At 47.4% G+C, this 23,628-nt stretch overlaps 2 protein-coding genes across 2 annotated transcripts in view; one reads left to right on the forward strand and one right to left on the reverse strand.

Annotated features, from left to right (window-relative positions):
* LOC147115177 (fer-1-like protein 6) overlaps positions 1-23,628 on the forward strand; it is a 904,394-nt gene that overhangs the window by 725,118 nt on the left and 155,648 nt on the right. The gene's annotated exons all lie outside the window — the stretch shown is intronic.
* LOC147115183 (fer-1-like protein 6) overlaps positions 1-23,628 on the reverse strand; it is a gene marked incomplete at its 5' end in the record, with an annotated part of 214,587 nt that overhangs the window by 136,349 nt on the left and 54,610 nt on the right. Inside the window, 3 exons of the mRNA XM_085993912.1 lie at positions 4,865-5,045; positions 6,198-6,350; positions 18,914-19,030. Of these exons, the coding sequence (XP_085850038.1) occupies positions 4,865-5,045; positions 6,198-6,350; positions 18,914-19,030 (451 nt within the window). The remainder of the gene's footprint in view (positions 1-4,864; positions 5,046-6,197; positions 6,351-18,913; positions 19,031-23,628) is intronic.

Genomic DNA, 23,628 nt, shown 5'->3' on the forward strand with positions numbered 1-23,628 from the left:
ACTTCATCAAACCTCAGCAAAAGCACAACAATGAAGTTTGGTCTACCACTACCTTCATCAACTAAAATGTTGTTTATTTAGTTGCACTGACACAAGAATATATCACGGAGTACATTAAACTGTTTATTTAGGTATCCATTTGAAATATATTTTAAAATATTACAACTGCCCACATTTTCTGTCTAAAAATTTTTCCTGTGTCACGTTTTTTGTCACACTTTTATGTCAACTTTTTCCGTTTACAAATTCTTATGCCCGCATCCATGATGAAAACTACCTGTGTTAATTTGCCACGGTGTAATGACACCCTCCCACGAGTGGTGGCGGTGTAGTGCCTCAGTTTGGTGTCTCCCAGCTCCTTAGGCTGTACTGCAGAGAATGCCCCTAAGCTGCAACAAACTCTATTTCTCTGTTTCCCAAATTGCTGTAAGTTTTGCTATTTAACTATAAATAATAGCAAAACAAAATATTACATAAAAATAAGGATTGAATGCATGACTTTAAAATAGGGACTAAATTACATCTGTTTGCCCTGGGCCAACTATCTCCTATCCTCTAACCCTGCTTCACCTGAAGACTACACTTGGTCTTGACTCCCTGAAGTGGGCAGACATATGGAAGATGCAATTTAATACAGAGAAGTGTGAAGTGATGCATTTTGGTAGGAAGAATGAGAAGAGGCAATATAAGCTAAATGGTATAATTTTAAAGGATGTGCAGGAACAGAGACACCTGGGGGGTGTACGTGCACAAATCTTTGAAGGTGGCAGGACAAGTTGAGAAGGTTGTTAAAAAAGCTTACAGGGTTCTTGGCTTTATAAACAGAGGCATAGAGTACATAAACAAGGAAGTTACGCTGAACTTTTATAAAACACTGGCTAGGCCCCAGCTGGAGTATTGTGTTCAATTCTGGGCACCGCACTTTAGAAACAATGTCAAGGCCTTAGAGAGGATGCAGTGAAGATTTACTAGAATGGTACCAGGGATGCGGGACTTCAGTTATGTATAAAGACTAGAGAAACTAGGGTTGTTCTCCTTAGAGCAAAGAAGGTTAAGGGGAGATTTGATAGAGGTGTTCAAATTCATGAAGGATTTTGATAGAGTGAATAAGGAGAAACTATTTCCAGTGGCAGCAGGCTGAGGAGGCCCACTAGTTGAGTATATTCAAGACAGAGATTGATAGATTTTTGGATATTAAAGGAATCAAGGCGATATGGGAATAGTGCAGGAAAGTGGAATTGAGGTAGAAGATCAGCCATGATCTTATTGAATGGTGGAGCAGGCTCGAGGGGTCAAATGGCCTACTCCTGCTCCTATTTCTTATGTTCTTATGTTCAGTAATCAGAGGACACAGATTTAAGGTAATTGGCAAAAGAACCAGAGACAAGGTGAGATTTTTTTTTATGCAGTGAGTTGTTATGATCTGAAATGCACTACCTGAAAGGGTGGTGGAAGCAGATTCAAAAATAAATTTCAAAGGGAATTGGATAAATACTTGGACTATGGTGAAAGGGTAGGGGAATGGGTCTAATTGGTGCCGGCACGGGCATGATGGGATGAATGGCCTCCTTCTCTGCTGTATCATTCTATAATTCTAAGGTGATCCATTCCTCATTTCTAGCCTGCAACCTCTCGCTCTCTCTCTCACACAATCTTTCTTGTCGCTCCCTGGTATATAAATAGGGTAAAGTCCATTAAAGGGAGATGTTTTATTAGGATATTTTCATTTCCTTTAGTAGAAAGATCCAAGAGCAATCATTTTAGTGAGTCACTGACTATCAAATATGATAGAAACATCACTGAGCAGGTGCACAGAAACATCAGTGGAGCTGGGGATAGGATTGGCACCAAGTCAGTCTTGGATAGTCCAGTTTTTGAGCAGTTGGTCTGGAAACTTCTAAAATGTAAACCGAACACAAAACTCTGAATTTTAAGGCAAAAGTCACATTTTTGCACTTGTGAAAGCTTTAGTTATAGAGGTGTTACATGAATTTTCATCACTTGAAAAGCATATCTCAGAACTCAAGCCACGATCCCAACCCACCACCCGCCCGCCTTGACTCTAACAGGCCCTGTCCAGTTTTGTACCTGGCAAAAAGGTAAAAACCATATCTGGGGCAGACCTGTATAGAAACACTGCAGAGCAAGTTGCCCAGAAGTTGGGAAGCAGGCGGCAAGCTTACAGAAAAACACTGGGGAGTGGACTTCAGTGAAACAATGGGGAGAAGACTCCACAGAAATAGAAAAACGGGAAATGTCAATAGACCACTTCTGGTCTACTAGACCACACACATTTGATGTGCAGTGCATGCAAGATACAAATACTGTATTGGGGTATATTGATGAGATGAAGCTCATCTTGGAGCCTCACTGTATGGGATTGTGGATCAGCCCAGAGAGTTCAGCAGGTCCGAATCGTAGTGCTCCAGATATTCCAGACATTACACCTAAAACATTAACCTGCCTTTTCTCCCCACAGATTTTGTGTATCTCCAGTATTTTCTGTTTTTAGTTCAGATTTACAGCATTTGAAGTATTTCTTTTTCCTCTTTTTATTCACACAATGGGAGGAGATGACCACAGTGCATGGCACCAGCTTGACTGAATTCCAACTTACATGTGGTCCAGGTATTACATACCCAATTACTGCCTTGACCAGTCATAACTGAATTACACTTGGAGATAGCTGGCTGACCTGCAGAACAAAGTGCCTGGGCTGCATGCTGCAGTCCCACAGCACCAGCATCATGTCATAAATAATGGGGCTCATCCAACCTTGGAGTGCATGTCCACAGATCCCTGAAGGTAGCAGGACAGGTAGATAAGGTGGTTAAGAAAGCATACAGGATACTTTGCCGTTATTAGCCGAGGCATAGAATAGAAGAGCAGGGAGGTTATGCTTGAACTGTATAAAACACTAGTTAGGCTGCAGTTAGAGTACTGCGTGCAGTTCTGGTCACCACATTACAGGAAGGGTGTGATTGTACTAGAGGGGGTGCAGAGGAGATTTACGAGGATGTTGCCTGGGCTGGGGAATTTTAGCTATGAGGAAAGGTTGGATAGGTTGGGGTTCTTTTCTTTGGAACAGAGGAGGCTGAGGGGGGACAAAATTGAGGTGTATAAAGTTATGAGGGGCCTAGACAGAGTGGATAGGAAGGACCTATTTCCCTTAGCAGAGGGGTCAATAACCAGAGGCCATAGATTTAAAGTAATTGGTCAGAGGTTTAGAGGGGATTTGAGGAGAATTTTTTTCACCCAGAGGGTGTTGGGGTTTAGAACTCACTGTCTGAAAGGGTGGTAGAGGCAGAGACCCTCATCACATTTAAAAAGTACTTGGATATGCACTTGAAGTGCCATAACCTACAAGGTACGGACCAAGTGCTGGAAAGTGGGGTTAGGCTGAATAGCTCTTTGTCAGCCGGCATGGACACAATGGGCCGAATGGCCTCCTTCTCTGCTGTAAATTTCTAGGATTCTATGAACACTTTGGTTCAACGTCACTTGCATTTGCATTTCATCAAATAAAATGAAAGCCATCACACAGAAAGTCATTATCCTTTCAAAAGATATGCCACTTGATTAGCTGTGGTTTAAACTAGATCCCACAGCTGTATGTTCCAAGCTGCAGACAATTGAGATTGATTTTCCTTCCCCTCTCATCCACCTGGCACAAGTCAGATGGAGCGTACCTACAGTGTGCTCCACCTGTCCTGACCCCACACATATTTACCGGATCAGGTCGCTAAAATAGGCCGGAAGTGCCCCGGGCACAAGCCTGGCCCTTGTTCGGGCCTTGTGCTGGAAGCAAGTGCAGAAATCCAGTCACTGCTACAAGCGTGAGAGGGTCCTGTGGCAGCAGTAATGGCTGCCAGTTGCAGGACCTTCTGGCTCTTGTCCAAAAACGGCAGCCAGAAAGCCTCCAGACTTGCACTAATCCTGCTAGCCACAGGTCTGAACCCAGGATCCTGCTTACTCTGATCTGATGGGGGATGGGTGCAAGGCCCGAGGCCTACTTCTGCCAACGCCGCCGCACCTGCACCCCACCCCCCCCCCCCCACCTTCCCTGAATAGGCATCCTCCAGTGCTGTTAGAGGAAAATAAGAAAATGAGATGGGAGGCGCTGTGAAATGATTCACGTGTAGGAACATGGGTTCCTAACTAAAAGACTGAGTTCTACTCAGGCGATCAAACAAAACGAACTTTAATGAAACAAACAGGTTTTAACAAGAAACTGCAGGATAACATCGGATGTAGGTCTGCTCTCTTTGGAGGCTCCACGAGGACTGCCCCTGCGGTCCCGTGGCTGACGTCATGATGTCATGACATTTTCCCGCCAATGGGGAATCACGTGATGAACGGCGTGACATCATCATGTTTTAACCGCGCTGTTAAAGTAACCAAGCCCTGTACAGTTAAACAGCATAAATAAAGATACAGATTCGGTCTGTAGCTAACATGTTGTTAAAGGAATTATATACAAACGATCTGAGTCCTTTGGTGGCTCCGCCACACACGTATCATTTCCATGTTATTTTAATGCTTGTGCCTTTGTTGGTACAAGCACTCACCTGCACCCCCTTCCCCAAAAAGTAGTCCTGAAGTCCCCAGGCAACCCAAAGTGGGTGGAGACCTGGCATAACAGGTCTAGGCCCCTTTTTGCTCTGCTCTACACTCAGGAAATTAGCGGTCCCTGGTGCAAACCAGAGGAATTCCAGCCCTAATAGCTTCCTCTGGGGGATCACTGGCTCTAGTCCATGTTAAATATCTCGCAGCACTGCTCTAGCTACAAGTTAATATAAAAAGATAAAATATAAGAATTTCTTATGAATTGAAACAGGATGGATCGTTGATCTGTCACACCTACCTTTATAAAGAATACTGAGAGGTAGAGAAACCTGATGCCCAGTGCTGCTTGTTGGAATTTCTGGCTCAAATCCGTCGGGTAAGTTTTTCAAAAGAGTGTCCGCATGTCTGGTTGAACCCAACCATAGGTAAATATCCACTTTTGCTTGTACGGTCCATCCCATGACACGCTTCCCTGGCAGCTTAAAGGATGCACATATAAAAAACTTACATTGCAAATGATGCCAGAGTGACAGCCATTTTTATTCATTTTAATCAAAAGCGATCACAACATATTGTGAGTTATATCTAATCAGAGAACTAAATACCCTCAGGGTTGAGTGGGGGAAGTAGGTACATTGATCCATTAAAATGCTTGGGGCTTGTGTTTGAATTCAGCCCCAGACTAATGTTATGGAATTCTCTTTTTTTCTGCTGGCTTGTAGGATCGTAAATGAAATGATTTTCGGCACTTCTAGTGCAGTTCTTAGTGGGCATGAGCCTTGAGTGCAATGTTACCCATAATTTGAAACTCAGATAGACCATAAGAAAAGTCACTGGGAATTATTTTTTCTTATAGTATAGAGGAAGAGCTGCAGCGGATTGGTGCCAATGGTGTAGTCGGATGTGGGTACATGCCTGCAATTGCCCCCACAAAGCAAGTTCCCCACAATGGGTTAGTAGAAATCGGCAACTCTGTTCCCCAAAAGGCTGTGGATGCTAGACCAACTGAAACCTTAAAGGCTGAGAGCAACAGATGTTTGTTAGGTAAGAGTATCAAGGAAGAGGAACAGGATTAGGCCATTCAGCCCCTCGAGCCTGTTCCACCATTCAGTTGAATCATGGTTGATCTGCACCCCAGCTCCATTTAACCACCTTTGCTCCATATCAACAGCAGCAGCAATATAAATGCAAGTTGTTGTTGTTGTTGTTGATATGGAGCAAAGGTGGGTAAATGGAGCTGGGGTGCGGATTAACCATGATCCAATTGAATGGTCGAACAGGCTCGAGGGGCTGAATGGCCTAATCCTGTTCCTATGTTCCCAAGTCCTGCTTGGACTGCCACAGAATTTTCTGGGTGGAGGTCAGACACCTTCCAACAGTGAGGGACAAAAGGTTAGCATGCAAGCCTGGCAGCTTGCTCCTATGCGCTTCCAAGTGAAATGGCCAGTCACAAAATGGCATTGTCAGAATGCCGGTGACTTAGAAACAGGATGCCCACCTACCTACCCTGTAGAGCAGAAACCATGCACAGCACAACGGGACATAAATGGAATAAACTGAACCACGCCTTCTTTTTCTTTTTAGAATCAATACAAGGTTTGAGATGTTTCTATAGCAAAAAAATGTTTTACTTTAAGAAATAGTGACTTAATCTTCCCACAATCCTTTCCTTTCTCATCCTCTTTCTCAGAATACAGGATGTCTTTAGCTGGAATCCGTACATACGCAATTCTCTTGTTGCTGCTGAGCATCCAAATGAACACATCTGGAATAGTATGTTGCGGCTGAAATATAAAAATAATGTAAATCAATAGTGTGATTTTTAAACTTCTCTGCTTTGCATTTAGTCATGTTCTGTTATGCTGCAAACTTATTTTAACAAACAGAAACATCACAATTTGTGGTTGTGTCCTTTGATATATTTTTAGCTTCAAGTGTTGTTTTTCATTGCCTTTGGGCTATACACCTTGGAGTCTGGGTGAAAGGCTGTATGGGTTGCTATGGCTACTTCGATGGCCTTCACCAACACCAGTATGTTGTCGGCAATTAGGGAGTGCTTAAGTCGATCTACAAACCAGGATAATTCCTTGATTAATGATGCAACTCAACACAGCACAGTTCCATGTCTGATGATCTAAGATTTATAACTCACTGATGAGAGGCAGTCCTGGATCTCCTAGTGCATAGCATAATAATAAGTTGCACCACTGGTCCAATCAACAATGTGATATTTTGATTTTGATTCAAAAATGTATCATAATTTATTGATAATCGGATCATCACAATTACAAATATCTTATCTTTCCTGGAAAATTTGGAAATTGGGCAAATGAGATGCAATTAGCCTCAGCAGAATTCATCAATTAAAAATGTTTTTATATATTTATTCCAAAGCGAAAGAAGAAGGAACTTGTATTTATTTAGTGTTATAAATCATGAACGGTATTGATAGAGTAAATAGGGGGAAACTGTTTCCAGTGGCAGAAGGGTTGGTAACCAGAGGACAGAGATTTAAGTTAATTGGGAAAAGAACCAGAGGTGACATGAGGGGAAAACATTTACGCAGCGAGTTGCTGTGATTTTGAATGCGTTGCCTGAAACGGCGATGGAAGCAGGTTCAATAATAACTTCCAAAAGGGAATTGAATAAATACCTGAAGGGGGTAATTGGCAGGGCTATGGGGAAAGAGCAGGGGAGTGGGACTAATTGGATAGCTCCTTCAAAGAGGCACGATGGTCCAAATGGCCTCCTTCTGTGCTGTATCATTCTATGATTCTACTGAGTCCTCAGGATATCCCAAAGCACATCATAGCCATTACATTTTATTTTTAAGTGTAACCATTGTTTTGGAGGTAAAACTGGCAACCAATTAGTGCACAGCAAGGTCTCATTACAACAAATGACATGATTGACCAGTTAGTCTGTTTTTTATGGTGATGGTTGAAGGAGATGTGTTGGCCAGGACACAAGGAAAACTCTTGCTCTTCTTCGATTAGTCCCTTGGAATCTATTATGTCCAGTTGAAGTACCAGAACAAGACGACATTGATGTGCCTCAATAAATCCGAGACTCAATGTTAGCGGAACAAAGCAAGGCTTTTATTAACTTAGAAGGTAACACACAGTGGAGAAGTGTCTCCCATCCAGATGTCTGCTGTACTGGATGTGAGACACGCTGGGCCTGCTTACATAGGGGCCAGGTATGGGCGGAGCCCTACACACAATACAATACAAGTGAGGAAACGGAACTGAGGTGAGGGAAATGAAACTGAAACTTAACCACAGTCACAGGCACGATCACACACAGAGAATACAGATGAGTGATGAATGGCATATTTCATCACATTCACCCCTTCTATAGATTTAGTCTGTTCAGGGGTTTGATAGTCCTCTGTGACCGATGTGGCGGTTGTGGTGCCGCGGGTGTCGGCTGGGTGTCCCCGGTGGCCTCCTGGGTCTCTGCCGGGGGCGCCGCCAGGGTTGTTGAAGGGGTAGTTGGTGGGGGTACCATTGGTCGATGTTCTTCCGGGGATGATGAAAGAGTAGTGGGTGGGTAAGAGTTGCTGTGATCGTTGTTGCTGCTGTTGTCGTGGTTGTTGTCGTTACCGGCTGGGGCGACGTCTTTTATGGACATGGTGTCCTCCCTTCCGTCGGCGTGCCGGACATACGCGTATTGGGGGTTGGCGTGGAGTAGGTGCACTGAATCCACGAGAGGGTCCGTCTTGTGGCCCCTCACATGCCTTCGTACCAATACCGGACCTGGGGTGGAAAGCCATGACGGCATGGATACGCCTGAGGTGGATTTCCGGGGAAAAACAAACATTCGTTCATGAGGCGTGGCATTAGTGGCAGTACACAATAGCGACCGTATCGAATGGAGCACATCTGGGAGGACTTCCTGCCAGCGGGAGATAGGGAGGCCCTTGGTCCTTAGAGCTAGAGTGACTGCTTTCCATACTGTCCCGTTCTCTCGCTCCACCTGGCCGTTACCCTGGGGGTTGTAGCTGGTGGTACGGCTCGTGGCGATCCCCCTGGACAGCATGTACTGGCGTAGCTCTTCGCTCATGAAGGACGCCCCCCTATCCGTGTGGATGTAGCTCGGCATACCGAACAGGCAGAACAGGCTGTTGAGGCATTTGATGACCGTGGCACTGGTCATGTCTGGGCAGGGGAAGATGAATGGGAAACGGGAGTATTCGTCCACAATGTTCAGGAAGTAAACATTGCGGTCGACGGACGGGAGGGGGCCCTTGAAATCTAAGCTGAGCCGCTCGAAGGGCCGTGTAGCTTTGATTAAGTGGGCTCTATCTGGGCGGTAGAACCGAGGCTTGCACTCAGCGCAAGTGCGGCAGTTCCTGGTCAGAGACCGAACTTCCTCAATCGAGTAGGGTAAGTTGCGGGACTTTATGAAGTGGAACAGCCGTGTGACCCCTGGGTGGCAGAGGTCGTTGTGGAGGGTCTGTAGCTGATCCCCGGTGGCGCTGGCACACATCCCTCGTGAGAGGGCATCGGGGGATTCGTTAAGGGCCCCTGGCCGGTAAATGATGTCATACTCGAAGGTGGAGAGCTCGATCCGCCACCTGAGAATCTTATCATTTTTGATCTTCCCCTTCTGTTTATTATTAAACATAAACGCTACCAACCGCTGGTCGGTAAGTAGGGTGAAGCGTTTGCCGGCTAGGTAGTGGCGCCAGTGGCGCACTGCCTCCACGATGGCTTGGGCCTCCTTTTCCACGGAGGAGTGTCTGATCTCGGGCCCTTGGAGGGTCCTCGAGAAGAAAGCTACGGGCCGCCCCGCCTGGTTGAGGGTGGCCGCCAAGGCAAAGTCAGACGCATCACTTTCCACTTGAAAGGGAGTGTTCTCATCCACTGCCTGTAGTGTGGCCCGCTCAATATCCCGCTTAATGCTTTTGAAGATGGCGTGGGCCTCAGCAGAGAGCGGAAAAGAGGATGCTTTCAAGAGGGGGCGGGGTTTGTCGGAGTAGTTGGGGACCCATTGGGAATAATAAGAAAATAACCCCAGGCACCTTTTCAGGGCTTTGGGAGTGTTGGGCAGGGGCAGCTCCTGTAGGGGGCGCAATCGGTCGGGGTCTGGTCCGATTTCCCCATTCTCCACCACGCTGCCTAGTATGCAGAGGCGCGTGGTGTTGTAAACGCACTTGTCCTCGTTGTAAGTGAGGTTGAGTTGTTGTGCGGTTTTCAGGAACCTCTCGAGGTTCGAGTCGTGATCCTGCTGGTTGTGACCGCCAATGGTGACGTTGTCGAGGTAGGGGAAGGTTGCCTGCAAGTGGTGGTCATCGACCATGCGGTCCATCTCCCTCTGGAAGACCGAGACCCCATTCGTCACCCCAAAGGGGACTCTCAGGAATTGGTAGAGGCGTCCGTTCGCCTCGAAGGCGGTGTACGGGCGGTCCTCTGGTCTGATACGGAGCTGGTGGTACACTGACTTGAGGTCGATGGTGGAGAACGCCCGGTATTGGGCGATTTGGTTCACCATTTCTGATATGCGGGGTAGCGGGTAGGCGTCTAGTTGGGTGTACCTGTTGATCGTTTGGCTATAGTCGATCACCATCCATTTCTTCTCGCTACCCCTTACCACCACCACTTGGGCGTGCCACGGGCTGTTGCTGCGTTCAATAATGCGCTCCTTCAGGAGCCTGTCTACCTCGGTCGCGATAAACCGCCTGTCCTCCCAGCTGTACCTCCTGCTTTTGGTCGCTATTGGCCGGCAGTTAGGGGTAAGGTTCGCGAATAGCGAAGGCGGCTTTACCTTCAGGGTAGCCAGACCGCACACTGTGAGGGGCGGCTGGGGCCCACCGTAATTGAGCGTGATGCTTTGGTGGTGGCACTGGAAATCCAGGCCCAAGATCACGCTCGCACATAGATTCTTCATGATTAGTACTTTAAAATTATCGTATACAGTTCCGTTAATGGACAATTGTACCGTGCAGTAACCCATAATGGTCGATGTCTGGGTTTTATCAGCCATAGAGATGGTACCCCGAGTAGGGACCACCGTTAGGGAGAGTTGTTGTGCTAGTTCAGGGTGGATAAAGCTCTCCGTGCTTCCACTGTCAATTAAACATTTAACCCCGCACCCGTTTACCTCGATGTCCACCATTGATCTGGATAGCGGGTGCGGCCTGGTCTGGTCCACTGTGACCGATGCCACTGTAGGGCCCTGATCGAGACAAGATGGCATCCATGCTGTCTGCTCACAAGATGGCGGACCCCACGAGGTCGGGCAAGATGGCGTCCAAGATGGCCGCTCCCACGGCGCACACGCGGCGGTGGCGGATTTTCCAGCGGGGTTCCCTCTGCACACCTTCCCGAAGTGCCTCTTCTTACCGCACTTAAAGCAGGTGGTGCCTTTCGCCGGGCACAGGTTTCTGGTGTGCTTCGGCTGCCCGCAGAAGTAGCAGTTGGGTCCCCGACGCGTCGCGGCTGTCGTAGGGCTTCTGGGGGGAGAGCGGGGCCCCGACGGTGTCAGGCTGCCGGGCGGGGAAGATGCCTTCCAAGATGGCGGCGCCCTTGGTGCACACGTGGCGGCGTGGGCGGCGCGGGCTGAAGAGTAGGCGTCCGAGTTTCTCTGGGCCACATCCAGGGATCGCGCTGTGTCCACAGCCTGTTTCAGGTCCAATCCCGTTTTTTCCAGCAGTCTCTGCCGGATGTAAGTGGAGCTGAGGCCTGTGATAAAGGCATCGCGAACAAGCTCGTCAGTGTACACTGCGGCTTTTACATCTTGGCACTTGCAGTCTTTGCCAAGCGTTTTCAGGGTGACTAGGAACTCATCCAGCGATTCCCCAGGTCGCTGTGCGCGAGTAGCGAGCAGATGCCTAGCATACACCTCATTCGTAGGCTGCTGGTAATGCGCCTTTAAGATGTCGCAGGCGGCCAGGTACGTGTCGGCGTCTTGGATGAGGGGGTAAACCCGGTGGCTTACCCAATTCCGCAGGATCCCGAGTTTCATACTTTCAGCGTCCGTAGCGGCTGTGATGGCTGTGGAATTGTCCAGGAAGAATTCCATACACTTAAACCAGTGTCCGAAGCGTGCCGATGCGTCCGGAGCATGCTGGTCCAAATCCAAACGTTCGGGTTTCAAGAGTTGATCCATTGTGTTGAAAAATAAGTTAATAAAATTGATGTGCCTCAATAAATCCGAGACTCAATGTTAGCGGAACAAAGCAAGGCTTTTATTAACTTAGAAGGTAACACACAGTGGAGAAGTGTCTCCCATCCAGATGTCTGCTGTACTGGATGTGAGACACGCTGGGCCTGCTTACATAGGGGCCAGGTATGGGCGGAGCCCTACACACAATACAAGTGAGGAAACGGAACTGAGGTGAGGGAGATGAAACTGAAACTAAACCACAGTCACAGGCACGATCACACACAGAGAATACAGATGAGTGATGAATGGCATATTTCATCACAGACATGACCTTGGTTTAACATCTCATCTGAAAAACAGTACTTCCAACAGTGCAGCACTCCCTCAGTACTGCACTGAAGTGACAACCTAAATAAAGTCCTGTAAAGGACCTTGATCCCACAACTTTCTGACCCAGAGGTGAGAGTGCTAAGTACAACACAATTACACTCTTTCCTGAATCACCCTTTATTTTATAGCTACAATGCTACATAAGGGGATTATCTGGGTTTACCCATCATTGTGTTATATTTTGTTTGGGATGGAATTGTTAAACAACAGTTAAATAAATGTCAATGTTCTGTAACTTGAATTACTGGAGTCCCTTACTTTTGTCACATGGACATCCGTGACCATAACACTATGTTTGAGTGCTAATTCATCAGTCTAGGGCTCTCCAACCTATCGAATTCAATACCTGAAAAACTTCAGTGTAAAAATAACTTCAGTATGCGTTGTTAAAACAAATCACAGATACTAGGGAGAGTAGCAACTGTTCTCTTGGATAAATACTTGATGGGAAACAAAATGACAGCGCTATGGGGAAACTGCAGGGGAGTGGGACTAATTGGATAGCTCTTTCAAAGAACCAGCACCAGCACAATGGGCCGAATGACCTCCTTCTGTGCTGTATCATTCCATGATTCATTCAATCTTGGGCTTCTGCTGACATTCATAAACAACTAATGTGTCATTGCCGTGGTTTGTTTTATCACTAAAGCCCTTTAACTGAACTCCAGGCTTACAACTCACTCCAAAGCATTGCAGGAAGGATGTGATTGCACTAGAGGAGGTACAGAGTCTACACGAGCATTGTAGACGCTTACAAGGCCATTCCCTGCCCCCACCTTGGGAAGTCTGACCACCTCTCCCTGTTTCTAGCCCCGGCATACAAACCGCTCATCAAAAGAGAGAGAACATCAATGAGAGCAGTGAAAGTATGGCCAGAGGGGGCAGTATCGGAGCTTCAGGATTGCTTCGAACGCACTGATTGGGGCATGTTTGCCCATAATGACATCGAGGAATACGCATCCACAGTGCTATTCTACATCAACAGCTGCGTCGAGGTCATCACGACCCACAAAAATATCAGGTCATACCCCAACCAGAAACCCTGGATGAACGGAGAGGTCCGCTCACTGTTGAAAGCACGCGACGCAGCATTTAAATCTGGCGACGCGGCGGCTTACAGTGCAGCTAGGACCAACCTAAAAAAGGGTATCAGGACTGCCAAAAGGAAACAGACACTGCGGATAGAGGATCACTTCCGCAACAACTCGGACCCCCGGCGCATGTGGCAAGGCATCCAGTCCATCACTGACTACAAGGGCAAAAACACCAGTCCCCCGGTCAGCGACGCCTCCCTTCCGGAGGAGCTTAACAACTTCTACGCTCGCTTCGACAGGGACAACAAGGAGCCGGCTACCAAAGCCTTGCCACCCCCAGAAGACCAGGTGCTCACTCTGTTGACCTCCGACGTAAGGGGCGCTCTACGCAGAGTGAACACACGAAAGGCTGCTGGACCGGATAGCATCCCTGGACGGGTACTCAAGGAATGTGCTGATCAGCTGGCTGATGTCTTCACCGCCATCTTCAATCTGTCATTGGCCCAGGCAGTAGTCCCTACATGCTTCAAGACCGCCACCATCATTCCTGTGCCTAAACAAGCGGCTGTGACGTGTCTGAACGACTATCGACCTGTCGCACTCACACCCATCATAATGAAGTGTTTCGAGAGACTGGTCTTAGCCCACATCAAAGCCAGTGTTCCTGCCTCCCTTGACCAACACCAGTTTGCCTATCGTGCAAACAGATCAACGGAGGATGCAATCACAACTGCTCTACACTCGGCACTGAATCACCTAGATGGTAAGGAGAACTACATCAGAATGTTGTTTATAGACTACAGCTCAGCATTCAACACTATCGTCCCCAACAAGCTGGCCACCAAACTCCAAACTCTTGGCCTGAACACTTCCCTCTGCAACTGGACCCTGGACTTCCTAACAAACAGACTGTCAAATTAGGTAACCACACCTCCACCCCCCTGACCCTGAACACGGGGGCCCCACAAGGATGTGTGCTGAGCCCCCTCCTCTACTCCCTCTTCACCCACGACTGTGTGGCTGTTAATGGTTCCAACACCATCATCAAGTTTGCAGATGACACCACGGTAGTAGGCCAGATCACCAACAATGATGAGTCAGCCTACAGGGAGGAGGTCCAGCATCTCGTGAAGTGGTGCGCCAACAACAACCTGGCCCTTAACACCAAGAAAACAAAGGAAATAATCGTCGACTTCAGGAAGTCCAAAGGCGGAAGTCACACCCCCATCCACATCAATGGGGCGGAGGTGGAAAGGGTGGCCAGCTTTAAGTTCCTCGGAGTCCACATCACGGAAGACCTCTCCTGGTCCCTCAACACCTCCTCTCTGGTGAAGAAGGCCCAGCAGCGCCTATATTTCTTGAGGAGGCTGAAGGGATGTAATCTGTCACCCCTGATCCTCTCTAACTTCTACCGCTGCACTATAGAGAGCATCCTGACAAACTGTATCACGGTATGGTATGGCAGCTGTAGCTCCCATGACCGGAAAGCCCTGCAGCGGGTAGTCAAAACTGCCCAACGCATTACCGGCACCCGGCTACCGACCATAGAGCATATATATCAGAAACGCTGCCTACGGAGGGCACGGTCCATCATCAAAGACCCTACCCACCCCAGCCACAGTCTGTTCGCCCTCCTACCATCTGGAAGACGCTACAGATGCATTCGCACCCGTACGACCAGATTTAGGAACAGCTTCTTTCCCAGGGCTGTCATCCTACTGAACTCCACAAATAAACACTAAAGCCTGCACATCTGCCAATGCACTTTATTATGGTCATATTTATGCTAATATACTGCAAGCCAAATGTATAAATGTATGTTGAATGTTTAAGTGTCCTAATCCAAATTGTACACTCTCGGGAGCCACAAGCCTACATTTTGTTGTACTGCACTTGTGCACTAACAATGACAATAAAAGTTGATTTGATTTGAGAGAAGATTTACGAGGATGTCATAGAGAGTCATAGAGTTTTACAGCACAGAAAGAGGCCCTTCGGCCCATCGTGTCTGCGCCGCCCATCCATCCCTGTCCAGTCTAATCCCATTTTCCAGCATTTGGTCCATAGCCTTGTATGCAATGGCATTTCAAGTGCTCATCCAAATGCTGCTTGAATGTTGTGAGGGTTCCTGCCTCTACCACCCTTTCAGGCATTGAGTTCCACATTCCAACCACCCTCTGGGTGAAAAAGTTCCTCCTCAAATCCCCTCTAAATCTCCTGCCCCTTACCCTGAATCTATGCCCCCTTGTTATTGACCCCCCTACTAAGGGGAAAAGTTCCTCTTTATCTACCCTATCTATGCCCCTCATCATTTTGTACACCTCAATCAGGTCCCCCCTCAGCCTTCTTTGCTCCAAGGAAAACAACCCCAGCCTGTCCAGCCTCTCTTCATAGCTGAGGCGCTCCATCCCAGGTAACATCCTGGTGAATCTTCTCTGCACCCTCTCCAAAGCAATCACATCCTTCCTATAGTGAGGCGACCAGAACTGCACACAGTACTCCAGCTGTGGCCTCACCAGCGTTTTGTACAGCTCCATCATAACCTCCCTGCTCTTATATTCTATGCCTCGGCTAATGAAGGCAAGTATCCCATATGCCTTTTTAACCACCTTATCTACCTGTTCCGCTGCCTTCAGGGATCTATGTACATGTACACCAAGGTCCCTCTGACCCTCTGTACTTCCTAGGGTCCTACCACTCATTGTGTATTCCCTTGCCTTATTTGTCCGTCCAAAATGCATCACCTCGCACTTTTCAGGGTTAAATTCCATTTGCCACTTTTCCGCCCATCTGACCAACCCGTTTATATCGTCCTGTAGCCTGAGGCTTTCCTCCTCACAATTTACCACCCCACCAATTTTCGTGTCATCTGCGAACTTACTGATCATACCTTTTACATTCTCATCCAAATCATTTATGTAGATCACAAACAACAAGGGTCCCAGCACCGATCCCTGAGGTACCCCACTGGACACAGGCTTCCAGTCACAAAAGCAACCTTCGACCATCACCCTCTGCCTCCTGCCACTCAGCCAGTTTAGGATCCAACGCGCCAAGGCACCCTGGATCCCATGGGCTCTTACCTTCTTGACCAGTCTCCTATGCGGGACTTTGTCAAAAGCTTTACTGAAGTCCATGTAAACCACATCCACAGCATTTCCCTCATCCACCCCCCTAGTCACCCCCTCGAAAAATTAAATCAGATTTGTCAGACATGATTTACCCTTGACAAAGCCATGCTGACTATCCCCGATTAATCCTTGCCTCTCCAAGTGGAGACTAATTTTGTCCCTCAGAATTTTTTCCAATAATTTCCCTACCACAGATGTTAGGCTCACTGGCCTGTAATTCCCTGGTTTATCCCTGCTACCCTTCTTGAATAATGGTACTACGTTAGCTGTTCTCCAGTCCTCTGGTACATCCCCTGTGGCCAGAGAGGTTCTGAAAATTTGTGTCAGAGCCCCTGCAATCTCCTCCTTTGCCTCCCACAGCAGCCTGGGATACATCTCGTCCGGGCCTGGGGATTTATCCACTTTTTGGCCTGCTAAAACCGCTAGCACCTCCTCCCTCTCGATGCTAATATGTTCAAGTATGTCACAGCCCCCTTGCCCGATTTCTATGTCTGCATCATCTTTCTCCATAGTGAACACAGATGCAAAAAATTCATTTAAAACCCCGCCTACATCATCTGGCTCTACACACAGATTGCCACTTTGGTCCCTAATGGGCCCTACCCTTTCCCTGGTTATCCTCTTGCCCTTAATATACTTATAAAACATCTTAGGATTTTCCTTTATTTTGCTCGCCAGTGTTATTTCATGGCCCCTCCTCGCCCTCCTAATTTCTTTTTTAAGTATGCCCCTGCATTTTTTATACTCCTCTAGGGCTTCTTCTGTCTTTAGTCTTTTGTAACTGCCAAAAGCCCCCCTTTTATTTCTAATGCATTTTTGTATATCCCTTGTCATCCAAGGTTCCCTTTGCTTGTTGGTCCCACCCTTGACCTTTACAGGAACATGTTGGCGTTGTACTCTCTCTATTTCCCTTCTGAAAGTCTCCCACTGTTTTGATGCGGATTTTCCTATAAGTAGCTGCTCCCAGTCCAATTTGGCCAGATCCTGCCTTATCATATTAAAATCGGCCTTCCCCCAATTTAGGACCCTTATTTCTGGGCCGTCTTTGTCTTTTTCCATGACCACTTTAAATCTCACCGAATTGTGGTCACTGTCGCCAAAATGCTCTCCTACTGACACTTCCACCACTTGCCCGGCTACATTCCCCAGAATTAGGTCCAGTACCGCCCCCTCTCTTGTAGGACTTTCTACATGTTGGCTCAAAAAGCTCTCCTGGATGCACTTTAAGAATTCTGCACCCTCTAAGCCTTTCACACTCTGACTATCCCAATTTATATTGGGGAAGTTGAAATCCCCCACTATTATTACCCTATTATTTTCGCACTTTTCTGAGATTTGCCTACATATCTGTTCCTCTATCTCCCCCTGACTGTTTGGGGGCCTATAGTACACTCCCAGCAAAGTGCTTGCCCCCTTTTTGTTTTTAAGTTCTACCCATATGGCCTCATTAGAGGAACCCGCTAATATATCATCCCTCCTTACAGCAGTAATTGACTCCTTAATTAATATTGCAACACCCCCTCCCCTTTTACACCCCCCTCTGTCTCGCCTGAAGATTCTATACCCCGGAATATTGAGCTGCCAGTCCTGACCCTCCCTCAACCATGTCTCCGTGATAGCAACAATATCGTACTCCCATGTGTTCAACAACAACTTCAGTTCATCCACCTTATTTGCAAGACTCCTTGCATTAAAATAAATGCCTTCCAGCCCTGCCATATTCTCTTTTGCCTTCACATATTTGCTTTGCCTTCCCAGCTGACTTGTTTTTCCCTCTGTATTTGGCTGTAAATCACCCCCTACTATAGCTCCACTCTGTACCCCATCCCCCTGCCAAGTTAGTTTAAACCCCCCCCAGCAGTGCTAGCAAACCTCCCCGCAAGGATATTGGTTCCCCTCTGGTTCAGGTGTAAACCGTCTGACTTGTACAAGTCCCACCTTTCCCAGAAGCAGACCCAGTGATCCAGGAAACTAAAGCCCTCCCCCCTGCACCATCCCTTTAGCCACGCATTCATCTGTTGCCAGGACTGAAGAATTTTAGCTATGAGGAAAGATTGGAGAGGCTGGGGTTGTTTTCTTTGAAACAGAGGAGGCTGAGGGGAGATTTGATTGAGGTGTATAAAAGTATGAGGGTCTTGGATAGAGTGGATAGGAAGGACCTATTTCCCTGAACACAGAGGTCAATAACCAGGGGGCACAGATTTAAAGTAATTGGTAGAAGGAGTGGAGGGGAGTTGAGGAGAACTTTTTTCACCCAGAGGGTGGTGGGGGTCTGGAACTCACTGCCTGAGTGGGTGGTAGAGGCAGAAACCCTCATCACATTTAAAAAGTACTTGGGTATGCACTAGAAGTGCCGTAACCTGCAGGGCAACGGACCAAGAGTGGGAAAGTGGGATTAGGCTGGATAGACCTTGTTCGGCCGGCACAGACAGGGTGGGCCGAATGGCTTCCTTCTGTGCTGTAAATTTCTATGATTTTCTATGATTCATTTGGTGTTCTATGTCATGGCCTTCTTGACCCGCATTCAAGTGATAAATTGAGGATTGTTCCTTCAGGGGTTAGGGAAAAACAAACAATATGAATATTAAAACAGATCAGTTTGTTGCCATGTCATTAGGTTTAACACTCAGGTTGAAAAACTAATGCTGGATTGTAATGAAATACTTCTTTACTATATTATACCTCATCAACAAGGAATCGCAGCTTTTGGATGCAGCTCTGAATTGCACGCAACCGCTCACTCACTGACATTTTCTTCTTTCCCTGAACCGTTAGACTGGCTTCGTTGGACATTAGTTCCTAGAATACAGAAAATGACCTAGATGAGAACAGTGGAAAATGTACCCGACAGTTTGTCAAACAGCATTTTTATTTGGTTTTCCAGTTTTCTGTTAACATGCTATGGTGAAACATGAAATTGTACATGCACACGTACACGCACACGCACACATACATGCACACGCACACACCAGCAATCTGGAGAGGGGACCCTTTTTTTCTCTCTTCCATAGTCCAACAGCACTGCCCTGGCTTAAATCAGATAACATGGATTGAATGAACCTGGGATCCAATGCAGATTGATGGGATGAAAGTCTCCTCTTTCTGCTGGTTATAACGTTCCAGCATAGAATAACTTGAAGTCTCATCCCAACTCTTCGTGGGCATCAACCCATAGGAGCAAAGAGCCCATCTGTTGGCACAAATTGGCACTCTCTTTCAAACAGACCAAAAGGATGGCTAGTGTGGGAAATGGAAAATTTAGCTTGGTTTGGCAGCAGGTGCTTTTTTGAGGTTAGCAGTCTGTTGGGACAGAGTAAAGGGTGTTTCAAGCTGCATCTGAGTGTACCTGAGGTTGATACTGAGTGACAAACCTGAAAAAATGATCCACTCCCCAGTAATGACATTATCATTTTACTCAGTACAAAATCTAGCCTTTCCCTCAAAAAAAAAGAAATAGCTACAAGAAAGACTGAACACCCTGGAAAGAATCCCATTTGACTGGTCTTGATTGGAGTTAAATGCCAAGGGACATAGGCAGATAGAGAAATAGCCAGACAGAGAATCTCACAGTTTCCATTAAATTTCTGCATTTTATTCTTTGTTATCCAGGGATGCAGCTGTTATTTAAAAACTTGTGCAGACAAAGAGGTTTTTGACAAATATTCATCACAGATAACATGTTGAGAGGTGTCAAATCTAGTCTGATTCTTATTTGTGAGATTTTTTGGGGGTTCCTCAATTGGACTTCCAATGTGAAAATGACAAAATGTTTTGACTGGTGGACTTCTTTAGCCCTACTTTGGTTATATAAAAAAATTACTATCACCTGGAAATTACTGTAAGCAATGCTATCATTTGAATGCTTAATGTGCTTGTACCAAATTCCTCCCTCTACTATTGTAGCAGAGGCATTAAACCCATTTATTTTAAATGCTTGATCACAGTAATTTCCAGGCTCATGTTGTGACAACCATGGAGCACTATTGTTAATGTTTGATTCAATCCTGAAACCATCGCCTTTAGAGATTGCCCTCCCCTTATTTTAAACTTGCCTTTACAAGATTATGTTTATGAGCTTCTGTGTACAAAAAAGGGCCTGCCAAAATACCAAAAGCAATCAAAAGGAGCAACTTAAACGCTCCAGATCAGTAACTTGTTTTCTTGTTCGAGACCAACAATATAAAAAGAAATGTATTATATATTTAACTTAAGCGTATCTTCATTGGTGAGTCAGGCTACATGATACTTTGGAACCTACTGTACATGTCCTTCACTTTTTATTAGTCAGGTATCTGGACTTTCTTCCTTTGGAGACGATTTTAACTTGGCCTAGTCAGTGATATCGCGGATGGAACAGCCTCAAAATGGGGTCGGTAGACTTACCGCCCCAATCCCGGCGACACTTTGGCTATCACCATTTGTGAAAGGGCCTACTGCCGAGCGGCTGAAGCTCCTGCCTGTTTCCGGCAGTAGGCCCCTTTCAATAGGCAAGTCGGGCGGGGTCCTGTGACATACAAGTAGGGTCGCCAACCCTCCAGGATTGTCTTGGAGTCACCAGGAATTAAAGATTCATCTCCTGGACTCTACTGCGAGCAACCCTGGAGAAACATCATAGGGGCGTTAAAAGAATTATATGTTTTTTTAAATTTTCTTTGAACATTTCCATTTATTAGTTATAAAAATCTCCCGTCTCCTCCACCCTCACCTCCAACAACAAGTGCAAGGAGTTCATGGACTTCTTTGTCTCTAAGACTGAGACCATCCAATCAGCTGCTATTGCCACTTCCCTCCCTTCCCCTAGCCCACCGGACTAAGCTTCCTCTAAGGATCCCCCGCCCTAGCCCTGAATTTGCATCTTTCTCCAGTTTCTCTCCGATCTCCCCTCATGACCTCTCCGTGCTCATCTTGTCCATGAGACCCAGTTCCCGCTCCCTCAACCCTATTCCCACTAAACTGCTGACCACCCAACTTCCTTTTCTGGCTCCCATGTTAGCTGACAGTATTAACAGTTTTCTCTCCTCAGGTACTGTCCCCTCTCCTTCAAATCTGCCGCCCCACCTCCAAACTCCCTTTCCTCTCCAAAGTCCTTGAACGTGTTGTCGCCTCCCAAATCCGTGCCCATCTTTCTGGGAACTCCATTGTAGGGGGTTTTGCTACTTGCTTTGGCCAGTCGGTTATGTCTCTGGCTGCCTTATCTCTAAGCGGTTCGGATCGCTCACCCCTTAGTTCTGATCCCCGGATTTATTGGCAGATAGCGATATAGACAAATGAGCAGACCAGTGGTTTGGTACAAAGAAAACCAAAATTTATTAACAGAGAAAATAAGATAACAATACTATACAAAAGGATGATATGAATGCAGTACACTTACACTTAACAGGGGAGGAGAAATGGCACATCGAGGGAAAATGGCTAAAATGACAATTCAGCAATCCCCTTAACTCCCACCCTCTACACCTAGCTAGATTATCTTGCGATGGGTCAGAAGTATAATGCTCACCGGTCTGAGATGTTGAAAGAAAAGCCTTGCCCCTTTGCCCTGTTGCCTGCCGATGTCACGTGGTCCCGCTGTTGCATAGACTTCACTGTCCAGGTAGACATACCCCAGTAATTAAAAGGTCTCTGACAGGGTATCCTACCTCTCTGGATGGGCTCTCCTTCGATGGTCTTCTTCCTTGGTTGATGGCGAGGCAGGGCGCAGGAGGCGAGGCGAGAGAGAGCGAATGGCTTCTCGAGAGGCTAGTTATAACCCCCTCGATAGCCCTTATCTCTACGCTCAATCAGCTCATTCTTTTGTCTGATTTGAGCGGGCTGGAATTAAACAAACGGTATCGATCTTGGCCCATCGACTTGGATGGCCGGTAATTGGTTCCTGCCGGTTCTGCAACTGCTCTCCTTTGTCCAACAGGTTCTTTGATGGGGGCCAGCCCAGTCCAAGAAACAGGTCCTACTGTTGGACGGAGTTGTAGCAGCACAGGCTGCCAAGCTTAAGAAATCGGCCCTAGAAATCCAGGACAAGGAGATAGAGATACAGGATAAGGCTTTAGCAGAGGAGAAATTGATAGTGGCGCTTCAGGCACTAAACCAAGAAAGAGTGCAGACGGCAAAAGAACACCAGGCAAAAATAGAGCGCCTGGAGAGCCGGGTCGCTGAAGTTAAGAATAATACAAGAGCAAAAATAGAGCGCCTGGAATGCCAGACCGCCGAAATCAAAGGTAGCGCAAGGTACAAGGTGGAGTGTTTGGAGTTCCAGGTCAGAGAGGCAAGAGGTAGTGAGATAAGGTTACAGGACACAATTGCCCGCCTAACCCAAGAGATAAGAGAACAAGAGGAGAAGGTTAAAGAAGTAAAGGCAGCATATAGGCTGGCTTGCGACCGAGGCTTTGAGGAAGCAGATCATGGCCCCTGTAGAGAAGAGATAGAAACCTTGAGTATGGCTTTAGCGAGGGCTAAGGGGATGATATGCCTTATCAGCCCAAAGGCAGGCCAGTCGGACTTTACCGGCAACCCAAGCAGAACGGTCCCACAGGCAGCGCAAAGAGATGAGCCAGCAAGGGAACCAGAGGTTTCACGGCCACCACCCATAGCTCCGAGCTTTCAGGAGGTCTGGCAGCATAGGGGGGTGGAAGATGAAGTGGTAGGGGAGGTACAGCAGCCCCCGCTAGATAGGCCGGGAGCGGGACCGGTGTACCCCCTCCGACAACGGAAGTACGGCCCGTCCGGCGAGGACGACGAACAAGGAGCCATCCAAAACCAGTTTGTGGTACCGCATGGCACCCAGCAACTCAGGGCCATGGTTAGTCACATCCCCAAGCTCTCCGAAAAGGGAGACCCCTCACTGCATTTTAGAGAGATAGAACAGGCAGCTTGCGTTAATGACTGCGATGATGCAGAGCAAGCCAAGATGCTGCTGTTTTCTCTGGAGGGTAAACTCCTCCAGACCCTATCAGATGAATGTAAGAAGGGGCAGAAGGGATATGATGACTTAAGGGATGAGATATTGGAGGCCATGGGTATGAATGACGGCAGCCCGTTCGCCCGTGTAGAAAGAACAGTACAGCTCCCAGGGGAGTCCCCGCAGGCGTTCGCAGACAGGCTGTGGCCAGTCTACCGGAGGGCGTGCCCGGGAACGCCGGCACGAACGTTGATGGACCAAGACCAATTGGCCCACTGGCTCCGTTGTCTAATGACAAACTGCCTGCCCCAAATCCGAGCCCAGGCTGCGGCCTGGTTTGACCCCCGTAGCCCCCAGGCCACCGAGGAAATGGTGATCCACCAGCTCACGATAGCATTTAAAAATATAAGGGGTATCGAGACGCCCCAACCCAAGGGGAAAGTTGATGAGGTTAAACCTGGGGGCCAGAATAAGAAAGAGTGGCACCAGGAGGGAAACCGTC

The sequence above is a fragment of the Somniosus microcephalus genome, chromosome 7, assembly GCF_052327205.1.
Source record: "Somniosus microcephalus isolate GS21.2 chromosome 7, FLI_Smic_1.0, whole genome shotgun sequence".
Classification (NCBI taxonomy): domain Eukaryota; kingdom Metazoa; phylum Chordata; class Chondrichthyes; order Squaliformes; family Somniosidae; genus Somniosus; species Somniosus microcephalus.